This window comes from Notolepis coatsorum (genome assembly GCF_963971535.1).
Source record: "Notolepis coatsorum genome assembly, chromosome: 5".
Taxonomy (NCBI): Eukaryota; Metazoa; Chordata; class Actinopteri; order Aulopiformes; family Paralepididae; genus Notolepis; species Notolepis coatsorum.
Window position 1 is genome coordinate 16,874,915 of NC_140169.1, and position 20,172 is coordinate 16,895,086.

General features: G+C 41.7%; 1 protein-coding gene across 1 annotated transcript; it reads left to right on the plus strand.

The window, feature by feature from the left end:
* Positions 1-2,344: 2,344 nt before the first annotated feature.
* On the plus strand, positions 2,345-5,938 carry LOC311228871 (homeobox protein engrailed-1a-like; the record flags this gene model as incomplete). Its single annotated transcript, XM_084314832.1, has 2 exons — positions 2,345-2,879; positions 5,619-5,938. 2 exons carry the CDS (start codon positions 2,345-2,347, stop codon positions 5,936-5,938), a joined length of 855 nt encoding a protein of 284 aa, XP_084170958.1.
* Positions 5,939-20,172: the final 14,234 nt, after the last annotated feature.

The window sequence follows — 20,172 nt, forward strand, 5'->3', positions numbered from 1 at the left end:
GATAAGCAATTGGTAAATAGGTCCATCTATAATTCTTACGAAAATCGTAACCATATAGCCTATAGGCTAGAGTAGACAATGCAGCGCCTATAGGTATTTCAAAAACAGCTGTGTCACAACATCAGAAATGTCAAGCAAGAGTGTAGAATCGAATAATGTTAGTATAGGTAGCTTATTTTGGAAATGTTTATCTATTTCTATAATTGTAGATGTGCTATTCTTATGGGCCATTATAATTCCAACTGTTGAAAACATTACCAGCGTGACCTTTGTTGTCTCGTTAGAAAACAAATATGTATTATTTCCTTGACCTATATCTACAACAAGATATAGACTGTATGCCTCAATATAGTAAAATAGCCATGTAATGATCTTCGTGAAATCATTTTGTGAGGCTTACAGTAGTCACAAACGCTTTGCCATCTGTCTTCAAAATAGTTCCATGATGATAGGCTGAAGCAAAGCGCAGACAGGAGTGGAATGAGCAACGCTTAGGCTATAGGTTATAGCCATGTGTCAACTTCACATTATTAGCCTATTGTTGTACCCCATGGGCTACTTGTTATTGTAGACATTTATATTTGCCATCGCAATTTGTTTGTTTGTTTATTTGTTTGTTTGTTTTTCTAAATATGGACCTAAACGCGCTTGGCTCTTTTATGATCCCATTGGTTTAAGAAAAAGATTATGATATAGCCATAAGCTACCGGTCGCCTAATTATTTCACACACTTTAATTTTAGAGTCTTTATAGGTGAGGACTTATAATGGGGCAGATGTAGCTATCCATACCGGGGGGCATAATATAGTCCTATATAGTTGGCTCTATAGGGGGTTATGCAAAAAAGAAAAAGACTTAATATGAATTACCCAACGTTGGGCCGTCAATAAAGCCATTCCTGTACGCAGTCTCCGTGGACCGGTCGTATTATTCAGAGCCTTTTATCAACACCTTGAATATGACGTGCATGGTCCTCGGTGTCTATTATTCTTTGATAAAGTGTTTCGCGCGGCAGCGATGACAGCGAGCCTTTGACTGGTTTCTCCCGCGACCAGGTGATGAACGTCCGGCCGATCAGGCGGAATGGAGAGTAATTAAAACCTATAAATTATCCTTCAGCGGGCTCTCTCTCAAGGCGTCACTTTACAGGGGAGATAAGAGCCCATTTGCGGCGATTTCGGCTGACGGGAAATAGCTGCTTACCTTAGGATGGCGGTTGTTGTTGGATGTCATAATGGCTGGACACTCAGTAGTGGAACTAACAGACTTGTATTGAATAAAGAGTTAAATTGTACAGGTTATAAAACAGGTTATAACAATGTGTTGAACCTTAGAGTTTGATTAGACTGGAATCAGATATATAGGCCTTACCTTATGTGTACATGTATTTAGGCCTATATGGATAGTCTTGTGTGTGTGTGTGTGTGTGTGTGTGTGTGTGTGTGTGTGTGTGTGTGTGTGTGTGTGTGTGTGTGTGTGTGTGTGTGTGTGTGTGTGTGTGTGTGTGTGTGTGTGTGAGTGTGTGTGTGTGTGTGTGTGTGTGTGTGTGTGTGTGTGTGTGTGTGTGTGTGTGTGTGTGTGTGGCTATATCACACAATCCAGTGTGAATTTTGATGGAGCAGGTTAATGAAAACAGAATGGTTGGTCTGTTCGTATATGGATGCCTTGTTCTTTTGAATTATTATGGGCTGGTAGTACGTGCACACTCATCTAAAACGTCCAATAATCACTCCTGCGGGTCATCACACTTTTCCAGTTTGTTATGTAAAGAGTGTGTTCTCATTTTCTACTTTTTTATACCACTCGACTTGTAACGTAATATAATAACCCAACCAGGTTGAAGGCACACACAGTGATAATCTCTTGTTTGGTTTTGTGTGAAACCTGTTTGGTGCTCTGCTCTCTAGCCCCTCTCGCTCAGAGACGCTTAACGTGATTGGACGTCGTCACCCATGTCCAAAAGTGTCCCGGCCACTGATTGGCCCGTCGCGCTTTTGATGTTATGCCCGCGCCTCTGGTTGGTGTCTGAAGGGAGCGGCTGAGTGATGAGAGGACTTTGTGAAGACTGTCATGCAGTCAGTGAGAAGCACGGGGTGCGCGAGAACAGCGCGCAAAAACGTTGTCAGTCTCGTTGTAAGTCGACGACCATGACACGCTGGAGCGACATTACGCATGCGGGATGTCAACAGTTTATTAATGACAATAATGAGCTATATTTCAGAGAGAAAATAGCAATATTTTAATGCATGTATCGTCGCGCTCTATAGTCATATTTTGGATAAAATACAACCCAACAAGTGGAATTGGATTCAGAACACAGCCCGCACCGCCTGGCGTCTCAGCGATGGAGGACCAGCGGGATCTTAACAGTCCGGATACGAGTGAAGGAGAGAGCGTCTCCCCTTCTCCCAGCCTGCCCTCGCCGCCCATATTGCCTCTCCAGGTTGCACAGCAGGCTCACAGAACCACCAACTTTTTCATTGACAATATCTTGCGGCCTGACTTCGGCTGCAAGAAGGAGCACGGGCCGCTGGGGGCGAGGGACCGCGCGCAGACCTCCAGCCGAGAGCGCGTCCACCCGGCGGTGGTCAGGCCGCATCACCCCGGGACGCCGTGCCAGGATTCCAACTGCAGCAGCGACAGCACCTCGTCCTCCTCCTCGTCCCTGGCGCTGTCGCCGAGCCCCAAGAAGAGCGGCGCGGCAAAAGCCGAGGAGGGTTCTGCCGGCGGCGGCGGCACGGCGAAGTTCCCCGGTAGCACGTCGTCTGGTACGGTCTTGAACGGCAACAGTGGCGCCGCGGCGCCCACTCCCGAGTCGCAGCCGCTCCTGTGGCCCGCCTGGGTGTACTGCACCAGGTACTCAGACAGGCCGTCATCTGGTAAGGCAATAGTTCCACGAACAAGGCTCTCTTTTTACTAACGCTTCGTGATAAGACATTGGATTACAATACATATACACGAGAGCAAAAGGCTGCACTTTTGGCTTTTCACAGACGATTCAAAGCACTTTCACTTTTGCTGACAAATTACACAGCCAATATTTTACCTTTAATCTTGGCTGTTATTCAGTCATACATATTTTACGCCACGATTACACTTTTCAATATCAAAGTGACACTGCCATTAGTCATTTTATTTTGCTTTAAATAAAACAAGCCCTTTGTTGGTTTTTTTTTTATTAACGCGTGCACCAACCAAACCTATCTCCAGCAATCCAACTGAGTTGTGTATGTGTTGGGGTGTGTATTTCAAAATACTGTTATCAATGATTATGACATTCATTAATTTAAGCCTTTGATAATTATATGCATGGGTGGCTAGCTCTTATAACGTGTTTGTTGTTACAGTTTTGGTTACAGTGTCTCGCATGCCGCTATTTGGCACACACACACAGACACAGACACACAGACATAACACAGATGGAGGTAGAAAAGGGCTACTGTTTGGGTAACATGCCAACCGACTTGTTAATCAAGGTTTTCAAATTGAGAAGAGTGCAACTACAGTTGAGAGGCGCGTGTGCATCTATAGCCCAACGTTTAAGTAAATCTCCAATGTTTCAGTGAATTTCTATGCTTGAAAAATTATTCAAAATATAAATATCTGCTATTCCGTTGCCATTGGGTGATTTATTGATTGACTTTGTTGGCATGTTCTTTGGAACAACAGGCCTATAGTCAAATCCGTGTAAACAATAGCCGCAGCGTAAAAAGTATGACAATGTTTCAACACCAAATGGACACATCTCGTCGTGTCTTATGTGTCGTTTTTAATATTTATGTCTCGTTTTAATATTTAAGTTGTCGTTTTAATATGTAGGTGTCGATTTAATATGTAGGCGTACATATTTCAGACTACAGCGTGTTTGTGAAACTTGGAATCGAAGTTGAACATATAGGACATTTTCTATCGATATAATATCGAATTAATAATATAAAGGGAAGTTCAATAATGGCCTACAAAGCGCGTGTTTTGATTTATAACATTGTTCTCTCCACGAATGTGTCAGTGAGGTAACGACAGGAGTGAATCAGGAGTGGTGGTCAAATCAAATCAAAAGGAATTAGTCTACGATGCCACATTCAGTCGTGACGACATTTTGAATTAATTAAACGCCCATTTTCTTTTGCTTGTATTACTTCAGCCCTGCTCCCTAGACTTTGTGGCAAACCTACTATACTTTGTGGCAGACCTAGATTTTGTGGCAGCCCTAATTTTAAAATAAAAATCGAACTGGATCGGCTACTCGTTTGTTTTGATTAGATTATTCCATGTTTTCAAAGACACAACTGTAGTTTTTCTCAAAACAGTCAAATTAATTAAAGTCTTATTTATTTGTCTATTTTCCGATATAGTTCAGTATATATTTCCCCTTCACATTCTCCCCGTCAACACTCAACTTGGCCTACGTTCATTGTTAATTTGCATAGGTGAAAACTGAGAATTGACAGCTGCTTATCCTATAGCTATAAGCAAACACACCGGGGAAACAGCCCAATTTATAGCTGGATGATGTCGGTGCAGCGTTGGCCACGATACACAAATAATTCAAGGGAGGATATAGCCTTCTCTTAAAATATGAAAGCATTATGGATTATAATTTGGAAGTAGGTTTAACCCTTGCAGGTGTAACATATCACATGTGAGGTCGAATTTGGATACCTGGATTATGACGATGTAATAATAGCCTATTCCAAGACAAGAATTAGTAACCGTTTTAACGGAATCTTTTCAGTATGCCATGGGCTTTGGATATAATGTGTCACCTTCTAAAATCGAGCGTGAACAAAATGTATACATATATATAATATAATAATATTATAAATAAAGACTATAAGTGTTCTCGTCAGTCTTCGGCCGTAACCCATTATTCTTGTGTAGGCCATATCGCGAACTTTAAACTAATCTAGGGCTCGACGATACCACTTGTGCTCGGCTGCTGTGTAGGCCCTCACATAAAACAGTTACATCCTGGAAACGCTGTATTGGGCGTCCTATGGGCGTCATAGCAGGCTGTAAAAAACAACCGCGGTCTCTTTTGTATTTAATAGGGATTCAAAGTACATTCATGCAATAGTGATTTGTGTCCTCTAGGCCTAGGTTTATTCACATAATCAAACTCCTATTACAAAATGTTATGTAACACACTGTCTATTGTATACGTATGGATAATATTATATTCATGTTGATTTTATGGGCTACATTTACTTAAAACGTGAATTATTTTATAGGTTTAGATTATTTATTATCATTAGCCTGTTACTATGGATCATCATTATTTTATAATGCTAATGACGTTTAAAAATATTCCTGTCATTACATTATTATTATTATTATTATTATTATTATTATTATTATTATTATTATTATTATTATTATTATTATTATTATTATTATTATTATTATTATTATTATTATTATTATTATATGGAGTTTCAGCTTTTTGTGTATGGTATGTTATGTGTATGGAGAAGGTCAATTTGATATTTAACCTTTAGGCTATATTCTAAGCTCTTTCAATAAGCGTTTGAAATTATATAACTTGTAGGCCTATACTTATAGACTATTATAGTCTCTGAATATTTATATTTTCGTTTTTACTATCGTCCCTACTGTAGGCCCAAGGACACGGAAATTGAAAAAGGCGAAAAACGACAAGGAGGACAAGCGACCCAGAACGGCGTTCACGGCTGAGCAGCTCCAGAGACTGAAAACCGAGTTCCAGGCCAACCGGTACATTACGGAGCAAAGGAGACAGTCGCTGGCTCAGGAGCTCAACCTCAACGAGTCCCAAATCAAAATCTGGTTTCAGAACAAACGGGCTAAAATCAAAAAGGCCAGTGGCTATAAGAATGGTCTGGCTCTCCAGCTAATGGCGCAAGGATTGTACAACCATTCCACTACCACCATCCAGGAGGACAAGGAGGAGAGTGACTAGTCTGCTTGCTTTGAAATGCAAGCAAAACTTTTGAAAAGATTTGTTTGGACACATTCACATTGAGATATTTGGCTGTATTGTAAAGACACTTCCGTTTGTTAAGCCCAAGGCTGCAGGTAGAGGCTGAACTGTCGAAAGTAGCCAATGGGCTACAATGAGAACATGATGGAACATGCATAAGCCAATTATATGACTGTATATTGTATATATCTAATTTAAGGAAAGGGTGTGGGACGAACTGCTCACCAACCTGCTGGAGAATTTACTATCTTTGTCGAACATAGGTCTACTGTTTTTGTGAACTCTCTCCTTTCAAAACCTCGATGAAATGCAGACCCCATGACTGACCTGCCACCACAAACCAAAGATTTTATTGGAAAATAGAGCCTGGAAAAAAAAATAAACTTTAAAACTTGGTTAGAGACTATTTCCGTCTGAGCTGTGAGTGAGCCTATAAATTATAACAAACAATCAGCAGCAGCTTTTTACAGCGACCAAGACTTCTCAGCTCATCAGCGTTGGTTCCCGAAACTGAGACAGACAGGCGTAACAGTCCTGATGTTGGACCGTCACCCGACAACAGGTAACCGCCAAAGTAAAGGAAACAACAACATAGCGTGTCTTATAGGGCGTCGGGTCACACGAGTGTCAGAACGGCTTTGATGCGCCCTGGCATTATTCTACACGTGTTTTGAACGCCATCATATCAGTGCGACGGCATTCTTTCACATGAAATTCCACGATTTGTTGTTTTGTTGATGATTATTATTATATATCTTTTTGTTTTGAAAACCAAGAATCTCCCACGCCAGGGGTGCGCGGTTGAGATCTGGTGACCAAGACACTTTATGGGCATCAAACAAACCGTTCGGTGACCACCCCTATATCATAATAACAGCACCCAGAATGACTCTGGTTGGTGTTGACCTCTAAGCGGATGAGATGGGACGTAAACTATGCCATGAAAACGCCATATAGCCACAAAATCTTTCACTTTCTAGTCAACTTTGTATCCATCGATTTCCATATATAGATGTTTCCTTTATTTTGGCAAGTGCCAGAATAGGCCTATCAGGTCCGTTGGGAGTTCACGCGGATAACAGCATATAGCATCAGACTATCCTGAAATATATGTTAGCGATTCCCTCAAAGACTATGGAGAATATACTATGTACATTTAAACCATGTTTCCAAATAAACACTTTTATATTGGGGAAAAAAAGAAACATGTTGACCCTTTTTGTATTTAATGTGAGAGATCTCGAGGAATCAGGATTACATTTTTTTAAATCGAGGTGTGCGTGTGTGCGTGTGTGTGTGTCTGTGTGCGTGTGTGTGTGTGTCTGTGTGTGGAGTTCGTTTGCAGCTCATTGGCTCAAGTGAGTGGGACAACTGAATCCATATTCATATGCCAAATAACACTCTTTGTAAAGGGGGGGGGGGTATATTGCGAGGCACGGCGATATCAAGGCTGTTCAAAGCGTTGCAGAGCATGAAATTGCCTCGTCCTGCACTCCGTCTCTCTGTGTTCACTCATTTCATCAAGCCTTTGTGAGCCTGTAGGTAAAAGGGGGGAAAAAACTCAACATTTTGCTCCTGTATGAAATGAGAGGCAGAAAGCGCGCTTCGGGCACAGGTGTCGCGAAGCATGGCTGGCTTCAGCGGCGGCCCTTTTCAAGGTCGTGTACGTGGCGGGAACTCAAACGGAGGCCTTCCAAATTGAGCGGTTCAATATATTTTTCAATTATAGTTCTCACTATAATGATTAAATGTCTAAATAAAACAGAATACACACCGATATAGGCTACGTGACATAATGTTTGGTTGTGGACCAAATATGCTATTTTAAGAAAATATGCTATTTTAAGCAATTAACAGCCTAATAGCATAGGAAACTTATGTATTGTAATTTCAGCATACCAGATATGAAATTGAGGTCCAGGAATATGAATCTTAAGCCAACCATGAAAAATACTGGCATGAGCGGAGTGATAAGCATCAAACATCCCGTTTGAGATTATCTTTAGTGTATTCTGTTTCATGTACACCGGCCCGTTTAAGACATTTGGGGTGACTATGGAAAACGTGTCAATATATAGCCGTCGTGTCAAGTGGGTAATGATACCAGATGTTTTGAGATTTCCCCCCCACAAAAAAAGTGAGTTGAGCAAACGCCCAAATTGTAGCCTATCGCCTATACACTGATTGGTTTAAATATATATCCAAAACACTATTGGTATGCTTTATTTTAGGGCGTGCGCGCGCGTGTGCGTGTGTGCGCGCGTGCGTGCGTGCTTATGCGATATTCTCGGAAATTAAATGCAGGCTAGAGCCCGAGGCAAAACAATCCCACGCCCTTTCAAGTGCACTGCTTGTCTCTCTGGAAGACGCGGTGAAATGAATTCATACGGTCTCTTATTAAACTAAAGCACAGAAGCTTTTGTAAACGTCTTTACTTTTGAGTACATCATTATTCGAAGAGAGAGAGAGAGAGAGAGAGAGAGAGAGAGAGAGAGAGAGAGAGAGAGAGAGAGAGAGAGAGAGAGAGAGAGAGAGAGAGAGAGAGAGAGAGAGAGAGAGAGAGAGAGAGAGTCAAGCCCAAGAACACATTTCTGAACAATTAAAAAATCTTGAAAGCGCTATTAAGGATTATCAGAACCCACTGGACTACCCAATCAGTGAATTAGAACTGGAAGACAAATTAAAAGCTCTGCAGAACAAAAAAGCATGTGGGACTGATGGCATATTAAATGAGATGTTAAAACATACAAACAGAAAATGCAAATTGGCCATCTTAAAAATATTTAACTTGGTACTAAGTGTGGGATATTTCCCTGAAAGCTGGAGTGAAGGGATGATCACACCCATTTTCAAGAACGGAGACAAATATGATCCCAACAATTATAGAGGCATCTGTGTTAGTAGTAATCTGGGGAAATTATTTGGCAGCATCCTAAATTCAAGAATTATAGATTTCCTCAATGAGCACAATGTTTTAAGCAAAAGTCAAATTGGATTCCTCCCAAACTATAGAACAGCTGACCACATTTTCACCCTACACACACTAATCGATAAATATGTAAATCAAAATAAAGGAAAGATTCATGCATGCTTTGTCGATTTCCAGAAAGCGTTTGACTCAGTCTGGCATGAGGGTTTACTTTTTAAATTAATAGAAAGTGGTATAGGGGGGAAGTCCTTTGATGTTATTAAATCCATATATGAAAATAACAAATTGGCTGTCAAAATTGGAGATAAACACACAGACTTCTTCCCACAAGGCAGAGGGGTGAAGCAAGGCTGCAACCTCAGCCCCACACTGTTCAATATTTATATAAATGAACTGGCATTATTATTAGAACAGTCAGCAGCACCTGGTCTCACTCTCACAGACACAGAAATTAAGTGTCTCTTTTATGCAGATGACCTGGTCATACTGTCTCCTACTAGAGAAGGTCTTCAGCGAAGTTTGGACATTCTTCATCAGTACTGTCAGACCTGGGCCCTGACAGTGAATATGAAGAAAACCAAAATTATGACCTTCCAAAAAAGATCCCAGTTGCAGAGAAATTACCCAGAATTCAAAATAGGTGCGACCCAAATAGAACAAACAAATAGCTATACATATCTAGGTTTACAAATTAGCTCCACTGGAAATTTCTGTTCAGCTGTAAAGGAACTCAAGGAGAAGGCAAAAAGGGCTTTCTATGCCATCAAGCGTTCAGTTCAAATCCAAATTCCAATCAGGACATGGCTCAAAATATTTAAAGCAGTTATAGAATCAATTGCACTGTACGGCAGTGAGGTATGGGGCCCTTTATTAGTAACGGATTGGGCAAAATGGGACAAAAATCCAATTGAGATCCTGCATGTAGAGTTCTGCAAAACAATTCTCAGGGTACAAAGGAAAAGCCCAAACTCTGCATGCAGGGCTGAATTAGGACAATATCCGTTACTCATAAATATGCAAAAAATATCAATTAAATTCTGGAGCCATATTAAAAAAAGTGACCCGGCCTGCTATCATCATAAAGCCCTGGCCTGCCAAGAGCTGGACCTACAAAGGAGCCCCTTTTGTCAACTCATAATGAAACTGGCTGACATCTCACACTCTGACATTACAAACCCTAGCCAGCCTCAGAAGATTAGACCTAACCAAATTATAACCAAAGAAAAAGATAAATACATTACGTATTGGAATCAACTCACACAATCACAACACAAATTAGAAACATATTTGGCCCTAAACAGACAGTATACTGTGGCAGATTACCTCAGCACAGTAACTGATAAGAATCCAAGAAAGACTCTGACAAAGTACAGACTGAGTGACCATGGTTTGGCGATAGAGAAGGGCAGACACAGACAGACCTGGCTGCCCAGAGGGGAGAGGTTGTGCTGTCTTTGTGATGATGGAGCCATAGAGACAGAACTACACTTCCTAACACAATGTGAAAATTACAGAAATATTAGGGAGGAATTCTTTCCAAAAATTGAAATAATTTCCCCAGAATTCCAAAGTATGACAGAAGTGCAGAAATTGCCATTCCTCCTGGGGGAACAGAAAGAATGTGCAGTTTTAGCTGCAAAATATGTCAATTCATGTCACAAGAAAAGGGACAACCAGTAGGACACATATACTATATATATATATGTACCATGTTTTACTCACCGCACCATCTCCTTTATTTCTTTGATCTTGTTCTGTTGATATTGTTGTTGTATTGTATAATGTTGTTTGCTGTTTATGTCATAATTGTGCTTTGGCAACATTTGTGAAATTTCATGCCAATAAAGCTTTTTGAATTGAATTGAGAGAGAGAGAGAGAGAGAGAGAGAGAGAGAGAGAGAGAGAGAGAGAGAGAGAGAGAGAGAGAGAGAGAGAGAGAGAGAGAGAGAGAGAGAGAGAGAGAGAGAGAGAGAGAGAGAGAGGAGAGGAGAGGGAGAGGGAGAGGGAGAGGGAGAGGGGAGAGGGAGAGGGAGAGGGAGAGGGAGAGAGAGGGGGAGAGAGAGGGGGAGAGAGAGGGGGAGAGAGAGAGAGAGAGAGAGAAGTCGCACGTCTCCATCGAAATTGAGTTCGACGTCCTTATTCCGACGAATGCAGATGAAACATTTTTACTACAAAGAAATGTCTCAGTTCATTTCAGAAATTTAAATTAATCATGCACAGCCTATAATTCTGCAGATGATCATGATTGTGTGCTGGCCAGCTTTTTCCAACTAACATCTATTCTCAAATTTAACTCAGCAGCTCAGCACACGCGTTTGCGGTATAGCAGGGAAACACACTCTAAAATGATGTGTTGAAATAACACAGCAAACACATACAGATGTCTTGAATAGTTGTTAAAAACTACACAAGCTGTGTTGCTATTGCAGCGTGGTGTTGTTTCCCAACGCACCAGTAACACACCCTTATTTCAACATGTCTTAGGTTGTGCAGTTTCCTTATTTAAGTTATTTTTAATTAATGTTTACATTGGTCCGAAATTAGCTATAATTCCACATTAAATACATTTACATTTTTTGTTAGGTTCGAGGCCGAGGAATGAACCTATATGAATTGTAGACTATATACCTCTAATTAAGAGGTAGTCTATGCGGCCAGCTACAAAATCGAATATTCAAATATAAATATAAAATCACCTTTAGGCACATGGGATGTGTTAAAATATAAAGAAAGAAAGAAAGAAAGAAAGAAAGAAAGAAAGAAAGAAAGAAAGAAAGAAAGAAAGAAAGAAAGAAAGAAAGAAAGAAAGAAAGAAAGAAAGAAAGAAAGAAAGAAAGAAAGAAAGAAAGAAAGGACTTGGCTATAGGTCTATGCCTTTCAGGATATCCGGCACCATTTTACACGTTTCGTATACATTTAATATTTTGTAGAAATCAATAGGCTGTACAATGCAGGTCCATCGATACACAAGAACACGTAGGCCTCTAACAGGCCACGCTGTTGTGCAACAATTGACTTGGACTAAACAAGTTTTGTGCGACACAACCAGCACGCGCGGCACACCATACAGTGTAATTATTTTTGACCAAATTACTTATCGAGTGAACGTCTTCCTGATGAAACCAAGCTATTTCCGATGGCAAAGAGGTCATCTGTCATCTACAATGCGGGGCCCTCGGGCCAGGGTTCCATCAGGTGCTATAGTAGAGTGGTCATACCTCCCCCAGCAGCGAGGGGTTTGTCTTTTAGATAATCATTCTCGAGCCTGTCCAAAGAAAGTATTCGAAAAAGAAGGTAACGGTGTAGTTATGAGATCAATTTGTCAAATCCAAAGGTAAATGTTGTGACAGCCTGCGGATCTCTGCCTCTGCCTGTTTCTTCTATACTTGCATGTCAAGCTGCCTTTTCAAAGCGCACAGCGTTTAAAAGTGGAGGAAGGGCTAGTGTCGTTTATTAACACAAAGGCAGTTATAATAAGATAATAGAAATGATGACAATATAATTTATTCATATTTTCAATTACCTTTTTTATGCTATACATATTAATAATGTGCGTGCAGTGTCTGTCTCTCTCTCTCTCTCGCTCTCTCTCTCTGTGTGTGTGTGTGTGTGTGTGTGTGTGTGAAATCACATAGTGATGCAAATTTCAAAACAATTAGACAAATTAACATTTCCCTACCAATTACATATTTTTATATGGCATAGGTTTGCGAGAGAGAGAGAGAGAGAGAGAGAGAGAGAGAGAGAGAGAGAGAGAGAGAGAGAGAGAGAGAGAGAGAGAGAGAGAGAGAGAGAGAGAGAGAGAGAGAGAGAGAGAGAGAGAGAGAGAGAGAGAGAGAGAGTTTATTTGAACATAGGATATGGACTCCAGGGTAGTCAGTATAGCCTCCACACAGCAAGCCCTCCAGCTACAATACAGCTTTAATTTACATGCAAATGAAGGCAATAAACAGAAAACCCAAACAGAATGTCACTCTCTTCACTGGTAATAAAGAGAAGAGATGGATGTACAGTACCAAGAGTTTCTTTTTGTATTAATAAATACAAATAAAGATTTATTCTGGGGGCTAGATACATGTCTACTCCTCCTATACCTCACTCCATCAGAAGAAGAACCACAATTTAAAGTTTTTGGATAAACAATTTTTTCAAACCGAATACAGTATTCACGCTTAAAGACAGTAGCGGGTGAGTACTTTCAGATGTGATTGATCACATTAATTAAAACCATCAAAGTGATTTGGATTGACCTTACAGCTGGAAATAGTACAGTATGGCCTGCATGTTCTTTGTCTGAAGGGCTCAAACGCCTCAGAGTATAGGAGATCTTAAATATTTTTTGCAGATAATAATTGATTCGAATATTTTAAATGATCATTCCTGTCCATTCCATTGTTCTGTGTTATAATGTGTGTAGTGAAAGAATCAGGCAACACCATCAACCAGATATGTTGATTAATTCTTGGTTACATAAACTTTAAAAACTTTTTTTTAAGTAAACATAGTTTGTGATCTACAAATGTAGAAATGTCATTAGGTTCCATTTCCATGACATGTCTGAGAGTAGGTCTGTGTATAGGATCACTTAAAGGATAACTCCACTTTTTTTTTAAATTAGCTTATTTAACATCTTCCCTGGAGTTAGACAAGAAGATGCATACCTTTTTTGTCTCTGTGCGTGCATTTTAGCTTTGGGAATAGACGCTCCGTTAGCATAGCTTAGCTTCATCACTGGAAGTGGGGGAGGACAGTAGCCTTACAGTGCCTTACAGTGTATTGCAAGGTCTGACATTGACCAAACTTGATATGCATGACCTTGGTGGGCTCTAGGTCAACTCCTGAAAAGGGGGTCAATGTCAGACTTTGCAATCAAAAGTTAGGGGGCTAATAACCCTTGCCATAATTTCAGTGCGCCCCTAACTTTTGATTGCAAGGTCTGACATTGACCCCCTTTTCAGGAGTTGACCTAGAGCCCACCAAGGTCATGCATATCAAGTTTGGTCAATGTCAGACCTTGCAATACACTGTCAGGCACTGTAAGGCTACTGTCCTCCCCCACTTCCAGTGATGAAGCTAAGCTATGCTAACGGAGCGTCTATTCCCAAAGCTAAAATGCACGCACAGAGACAAAAAAGGTATGCATCTTCTTGTCTAACTCCAGGGAAGATGTTAAATAAGCTAATTTAAAAAAAAAGTGGAGTTATCCTTTAAGCATTTCAGAAAATATAGCCACAAGCAGCAATTAAGAGTACAAGCTCATTGACTAACATGTATTTCATAACTCAAACATACTGTAACTGTATAATTAAATATAACTCAATATTTAAAATGTAAATGCCTGTATCTCTAGCATTCTTTCACCACTCAGCAAACATTTCGTATTGTGGTAATCAAAATGTTTTATACTTATAGGATCGGCAGCCGCTGATTTTTGGCAACATTGTAGATTTATTATCATATCTCGACAGTAATCCGTAGTACTAAAAAAACAATCATTTTGACACCAAAATTAAAATAATCTGTCGTACCGGTAAGGGGCAGGAGCTAAAAATATGACATCCAATCAAACGAACAACCACGTTAAATGATTGGAACGAGCATGCTGTCAGTGTCTATCAAACCCTCTAGTGATAAGGCCTGCTGCTAACACATAGCTGCCTGCTAGCTTCTTTAACGGGGCGTGGCTTTGGAGGCATCCTGATGCGTTCTGATCAGGAAGGGCGTTGTTGAATTCGGTTTTTAAAGATTTAAAAAATATTTCTAAGTTCTGCCCAAAATCAATGGCCGCTTATTGCTCCTTTAAAAACGTCCATATTGGAAGTGAAGTCATCCAAGCCAGTTACCATGTTGATATGTAATGCGGGTATTTTGTACCATTTCCACACAGATTTGTTTGCTCATAGCACCCATATTTATTTTTTTTATATCAGATTGAGCAGAATTATATGACACAATTCTAAATAGGTCTATGTTGCAAGGTTCAAAATTTGGTGCAGGAACAAAAAAGCCTTATGGAAAAAAGTTTAAAAAAAAATCCAAGATAGCGACAAATCCACTATGGTGGACTTTATGGGTTCTAGAGGGCAAAACTGTTCAGCATGAGGAAATACAAAACCATACCAAGTTGCACATCTTTACTGTACATGGTTCATGCACTTGCTTGGTATAGTGCCCCCATGAGAATAGTTTGCACCCCCCCCCCCCCACACACAAACACACAATTTGGTGGTAACAATTGATTTTCCTGTAGCACTCTTATTTTAAATCTGGCAGGTCCTCTGGCAGCTCGTGCTTCGCTAGGTGCTCCTTGCTCATGTTGCACAGATGCCAAGTCTGTTGCACTTGCAAACTTTGCCATGAGTTGATGGAGACATTCAAAGGCAAATTATGAGTAGAAATCAAGTGCCTGCCTTTGCATGTTCCAGTCTTTCATATGCCCATGGAACCCGCCACTGCGTCAAAATTGGTTCTGGATGCTTAACGGCATCTACAGTGCACAGCTAAACCCACAAGGGGACAACTACCAGAATGGGGAGACTGGCGGCCATCTTGCGTGGGTGGAGCACGCCCACTCATAACATGCATATGGTGCATGTACTATTGAAATAACCATAGCTTGCTCAATTTTCAACTGTTTGGTTTGTTAAAAACGTCAGAGATGTAGTTATCATACTGCATACTTATAATGGACTTTCATATGAAAAAAATTAAAATAAAAAAAAGAAACGATTCCAATCAAGAATCATAGCCACATTAATAACATTTGTAATAAACCAAACTATTTGTAAATCCGTCAAGATTTCAGCGAGTTAAGAGTATTCTTGTTTGTGCAGATCATCACCTTAAAGGGGAACTATTTTACAATTTCTTTCACTATTTGGGCACTTTAACACAATTCCTGTGAGTTTATGGAACACCTCTGTAATTATATATATTTTTTAATTCATTGTTTTGTATTTCTAATCAAGTCCTCAAAAACAGCATTTTTCTACCTGAAGATCTTAAGCTGTTTTGAGGCTGGGCTCCTAAACCACTGTGTGGCCTTCGCGGCATCTGGGACATTAACATGCAGCGGTGTCTCTCTGACATCACAAATCATCACATTTTCAGATGACTCAGTTCAGTGAGGGTGAATATTGTGAGAGGAGAATTGGAAGAATGCGCCAATATGAGAATTAGAGATGGATCATATTAATATAAGTCCACATAGCTAGGAAACAATGCTAAACACTGAAAAAGGCCATTTATAAGATAGTTCCCCTTTAAAGCATAGTCCACTCACACTCAAGTAAGATGGCCGCCGGTGAACTACGCGGGAGACTCCGCCTTGAGCCATCTAGTGATATATCTATGGTGTGCAGGGGGAAAGGCCACTGCCTGGTTCTGCTTCCGACCGGCGTCAATCTTGTTTAGTCGTTGTAGGGAATATAGATCAACCTGTCGAAGGACAGCTTCAATCGGGGCGACAGTGGCTCAGGAGGTAGAGCAGTCGTCTGGCAATCCGGAGGTTCCCAGTTCGATTCCAGCTCCTCCCAGGCAGCGTGTCGATGTGTCCTTGAGCAAGACACTTAACCCCTAATTGCTCCCGATGAGCACGTTGGCACCTTGCATGGTATTACACGCCGTCAGTGTGTGAATGTGTGAGTGAATGTGTGAGTGAATGGGTAAAATGTGAGTAACAAATTGTAAAGCGATTTGGATAAAAGCGCTATATAAAAAAGCAGCCATTTCTATAAAAAAGCAGCCATTTACCATTCAATATCCAACACCAACATGCAAGCAGAGGAGAGCGTTACTCAACTTGGGGGAGTTCAGTGGTGTTTGTTCCCTAGGCCAAGGCGTCACATTGGTGTCCGAGAACCATCACAGATGATGTAGAAGGGAGACTTCCATGTCGGAACCAGTCTGCCATTCTATATTTCCTTCCTGGTTTTATTTCCAGGCGTAGGCCCATGATGTCACCATCTTCCTATAGGAATGCTCAGAGAGACAGCAAGGGCAGGAGAGAGGGGCAGGCAGAAAAAACACAGCAACCAATCCAGATAAAACATGCAGCCTACAGCCTCCGTAAATGTACACAGTCCAATTGCCTCTCATAACAATCAATATCAATGGGTCTCATTCCCAAACGGATATACGACAAGAAATTTGCTCTCAGGCAAATTTCTGCAGATTTAAGACATATATGGCTGGTAGCGAGATTCCCCAAATTTCCCTGAGATCGGATTCGGCCGTGGCTGAGAGCAGAATTTAAGAGTGCTGAGGACAGTGAGGAGCACACTTATGATTGATTAACTTGACAGACTGTGTTCTCCATGTTCTTAACACTTTGGTTGCCACGGGTCCCCGTCTCAAAACATGGTTGAATGCCAGCACCCACTTCAATGATAGCGTTGTGAACGCATAAACTACATCTTAAATTATGGCTATGTGTCTAATCTGGCCGTCGCTTATCAATGGGTCTCATTCACCAATATTTTCCAAAGAGTTCTCTTGGAAGACTTATCTTGGAACCGACTGAGATAGAATCAATGACAAGTTCACTCTGAGTCCTCAACACGCTGGTAATATGTCTTAAGTGTCTCAAACGTTCGCACCTGAGATATCTGCGTTGGGGAATGGCACCATGTCTCAAACGCGAATGCAAAGGTAATTTGCATACAAAACAACGCCTCCAGAGCTCCTTATAAGGCAACCAATGATGCAGCCATGGGAAAATGGATGCGGAAGCGTTTTGCGACCCATCAAAATTAGATTAGATTAATTGTATTGTCATCATATATAGTACAGCTCGGGCACCTGCCGCAGCGCACGCACGCGCACACACACACACACACACATGCACACGCACACGCACACACACACACACGACACCCCGGTCTTGCTGCAGCCGACAATCGCATACGGTGTCTCAGACATACTGTAGTCGACATGTGTCAACAAATGTACATGCCTGTTTGAATTTATGTTGTGCCGTTGTTACTGTAAAAATTTAACGATTGTGATATGATGATTGTTTAATGAGACGATGAGCTGTATGTGTATGTCACTTGAATTTCCCTGTGAAGTTATCCTTAGTACTGAATGAACGCAGTATAGGCTTATTATTCCATTAATGACTTGTTTCATTACGATTTAGTAGATACTATATGATCTGCCCTATGTACAGTATAAGTACAGACTGTACTTATACTGTACGTAGGGCAGAGCATATATATAGTATCTACTAAATCCTAATGAAACAAGTAATTAGAATATGAGTGTAGAAGGGTGGATTATCCCTGCTTATGGGAGTAGTAGTACACAGCCACCTGGTAGCAGGATACTATAGAATTGGATCTATATGTACCCCCGTCTTTGGCCCGGAACGTCGTTCTGGAGGGCTTGCAGCTGGAGTGGATGGGGCCCAGGATTTACTAACCTGGGGGATGGTACTCTGGTCTCCCTCGCCTTCCAAGGCGGTCAGCAGTAGCTCCCCACACACTCTCACTTCCCCCAGTACCTCCGACAGCCCTCCCACACCCGGTGACTGTCAGTTCAATAGTGTTATTGGGCTTCCCTTTAAGCAGTACCCTTCCTTGACAACCTGTATAGACCCTTTAATTAATGTGATGCGAATGGGGTGGAAGGGATAAATAGTTATACCAGTCACAAGTATTTACCCAGGGGTTAGGTTAGCATATATGGAAGAAACAGACACACACACAGTGCTCCCAATTCTGTCTACTTTATATGAAGCCTGGTCAGTTTATCAGTTACAAGTTGTACTTCAGATTATTCAGATAGCACATATTCATAAACGGCACCGGGTGCTCTCACTGGTAATGTAGGGGAACACTATTCCCATCATAGGCACCGCAATACATTAATAATAACCCCGCTTAGATTAGGGGAGACCCAGGCACAAAGTAGATGATTCATTGGGAATTCAAATAACAATAATAATAATACAAAAATACAAAAGAAACCAAGTAAATGTGGGCCCACGTTACCAAATAAAACCTACACTAAAGCCGGCTTATATTGTTTGGGGTACCCCTTAGACACTGGTCGTTAGCGTTCGCTTGAATGGTTGAATGGCATTGCTGTGGGCACACGAGGTACCGTTCGTACTTAGCCAAGATGGCGGACCCACTCCTATCACCTCTCGTCCAGGTGACAAGATGGCGTCGGGCGATCCCACAAGCACAGCCAGCGGGCTGGGGTGAACAGCATGGGCAGTGGTGAACTGGAGGAGCGTGCTGTGGTGGCGACCTCTGCTGGTGGGAAGAGGCGTCCTCTGCGGCGTCGGGGAGACGTCCACTGCGGCTGTTGTTTGATGCTGGCGCGCAAGCTAATACTGTTCGGCTACCCTAAACACAGCTAAACTGCGGGTCTGAGTGCACCCTCCTGCTATCGGTTGTACTACTAACGCAACGTGGCTGACTGTATCACCGGTCTTCAGTGCCGCGCGCCCGGTAGTCTACTGGAGTCAGATGGAGCCGTTAGCAGCATGCTAATACACCGCACACTTACTACTATAACCGGTTAACTATGGACGTTAGTCCTTCGTTCTGTATCGCTTACTCACACACTATCGCTGGTACTTCTAGGATAACACGTCAACTAGCAAGTACTTCTTATCACCCGTCGCTCTCCAACGGGGCTCTTCAACATCACTCCTTCAACGGGGCTCTTCCTGAGCACACGCCCGTTGCGACTGTTCATGGTCGAGTTCACTGCCGAAGAGGGCTTCCTGGTGCTCTGGCTCCCAGGTAATCCTCTCTTCCTTGTTGCTTCCCTCTCTCCTCCGCTCCACCTGCCACCACTGCCACCACTGCACCCTGCTGGCAACCGCAACTGATCCCACTATAGGACCACTTCAGCACGGGAGAAAGATGCTTCAATGTTATTGTTAGTGATCCATAATGAAGCCGGAGAAGAGTAGCACCTCACCTCGTTATTAGACCGGGCGAGATATCAAAAGGATCACTGTTTATCACACTTTATACACACACAGGGAAAGTAACAGTTAGTCAGCACTTCTAAATACTTAGCAGAATATTCAGGATGCTACATTTCCCCCCACTTTAAACTTGCCAAGTCCCCTGCAAGTTACCTCAATGAAACCAGTTTAATTACATGAAAACGGTCCTTAGACCAACAGTTTCACACATTGTTTCATTAATTTCACACATTGTTCCACAAACACACTCTTCAGCACGTAGTCCTGGCGATACCGAGCGGGTAGCCAACCTCTGGTGCTCCTCTGGGGCCGGGTTCGTTCAACCCCCCCTGCGTTTGA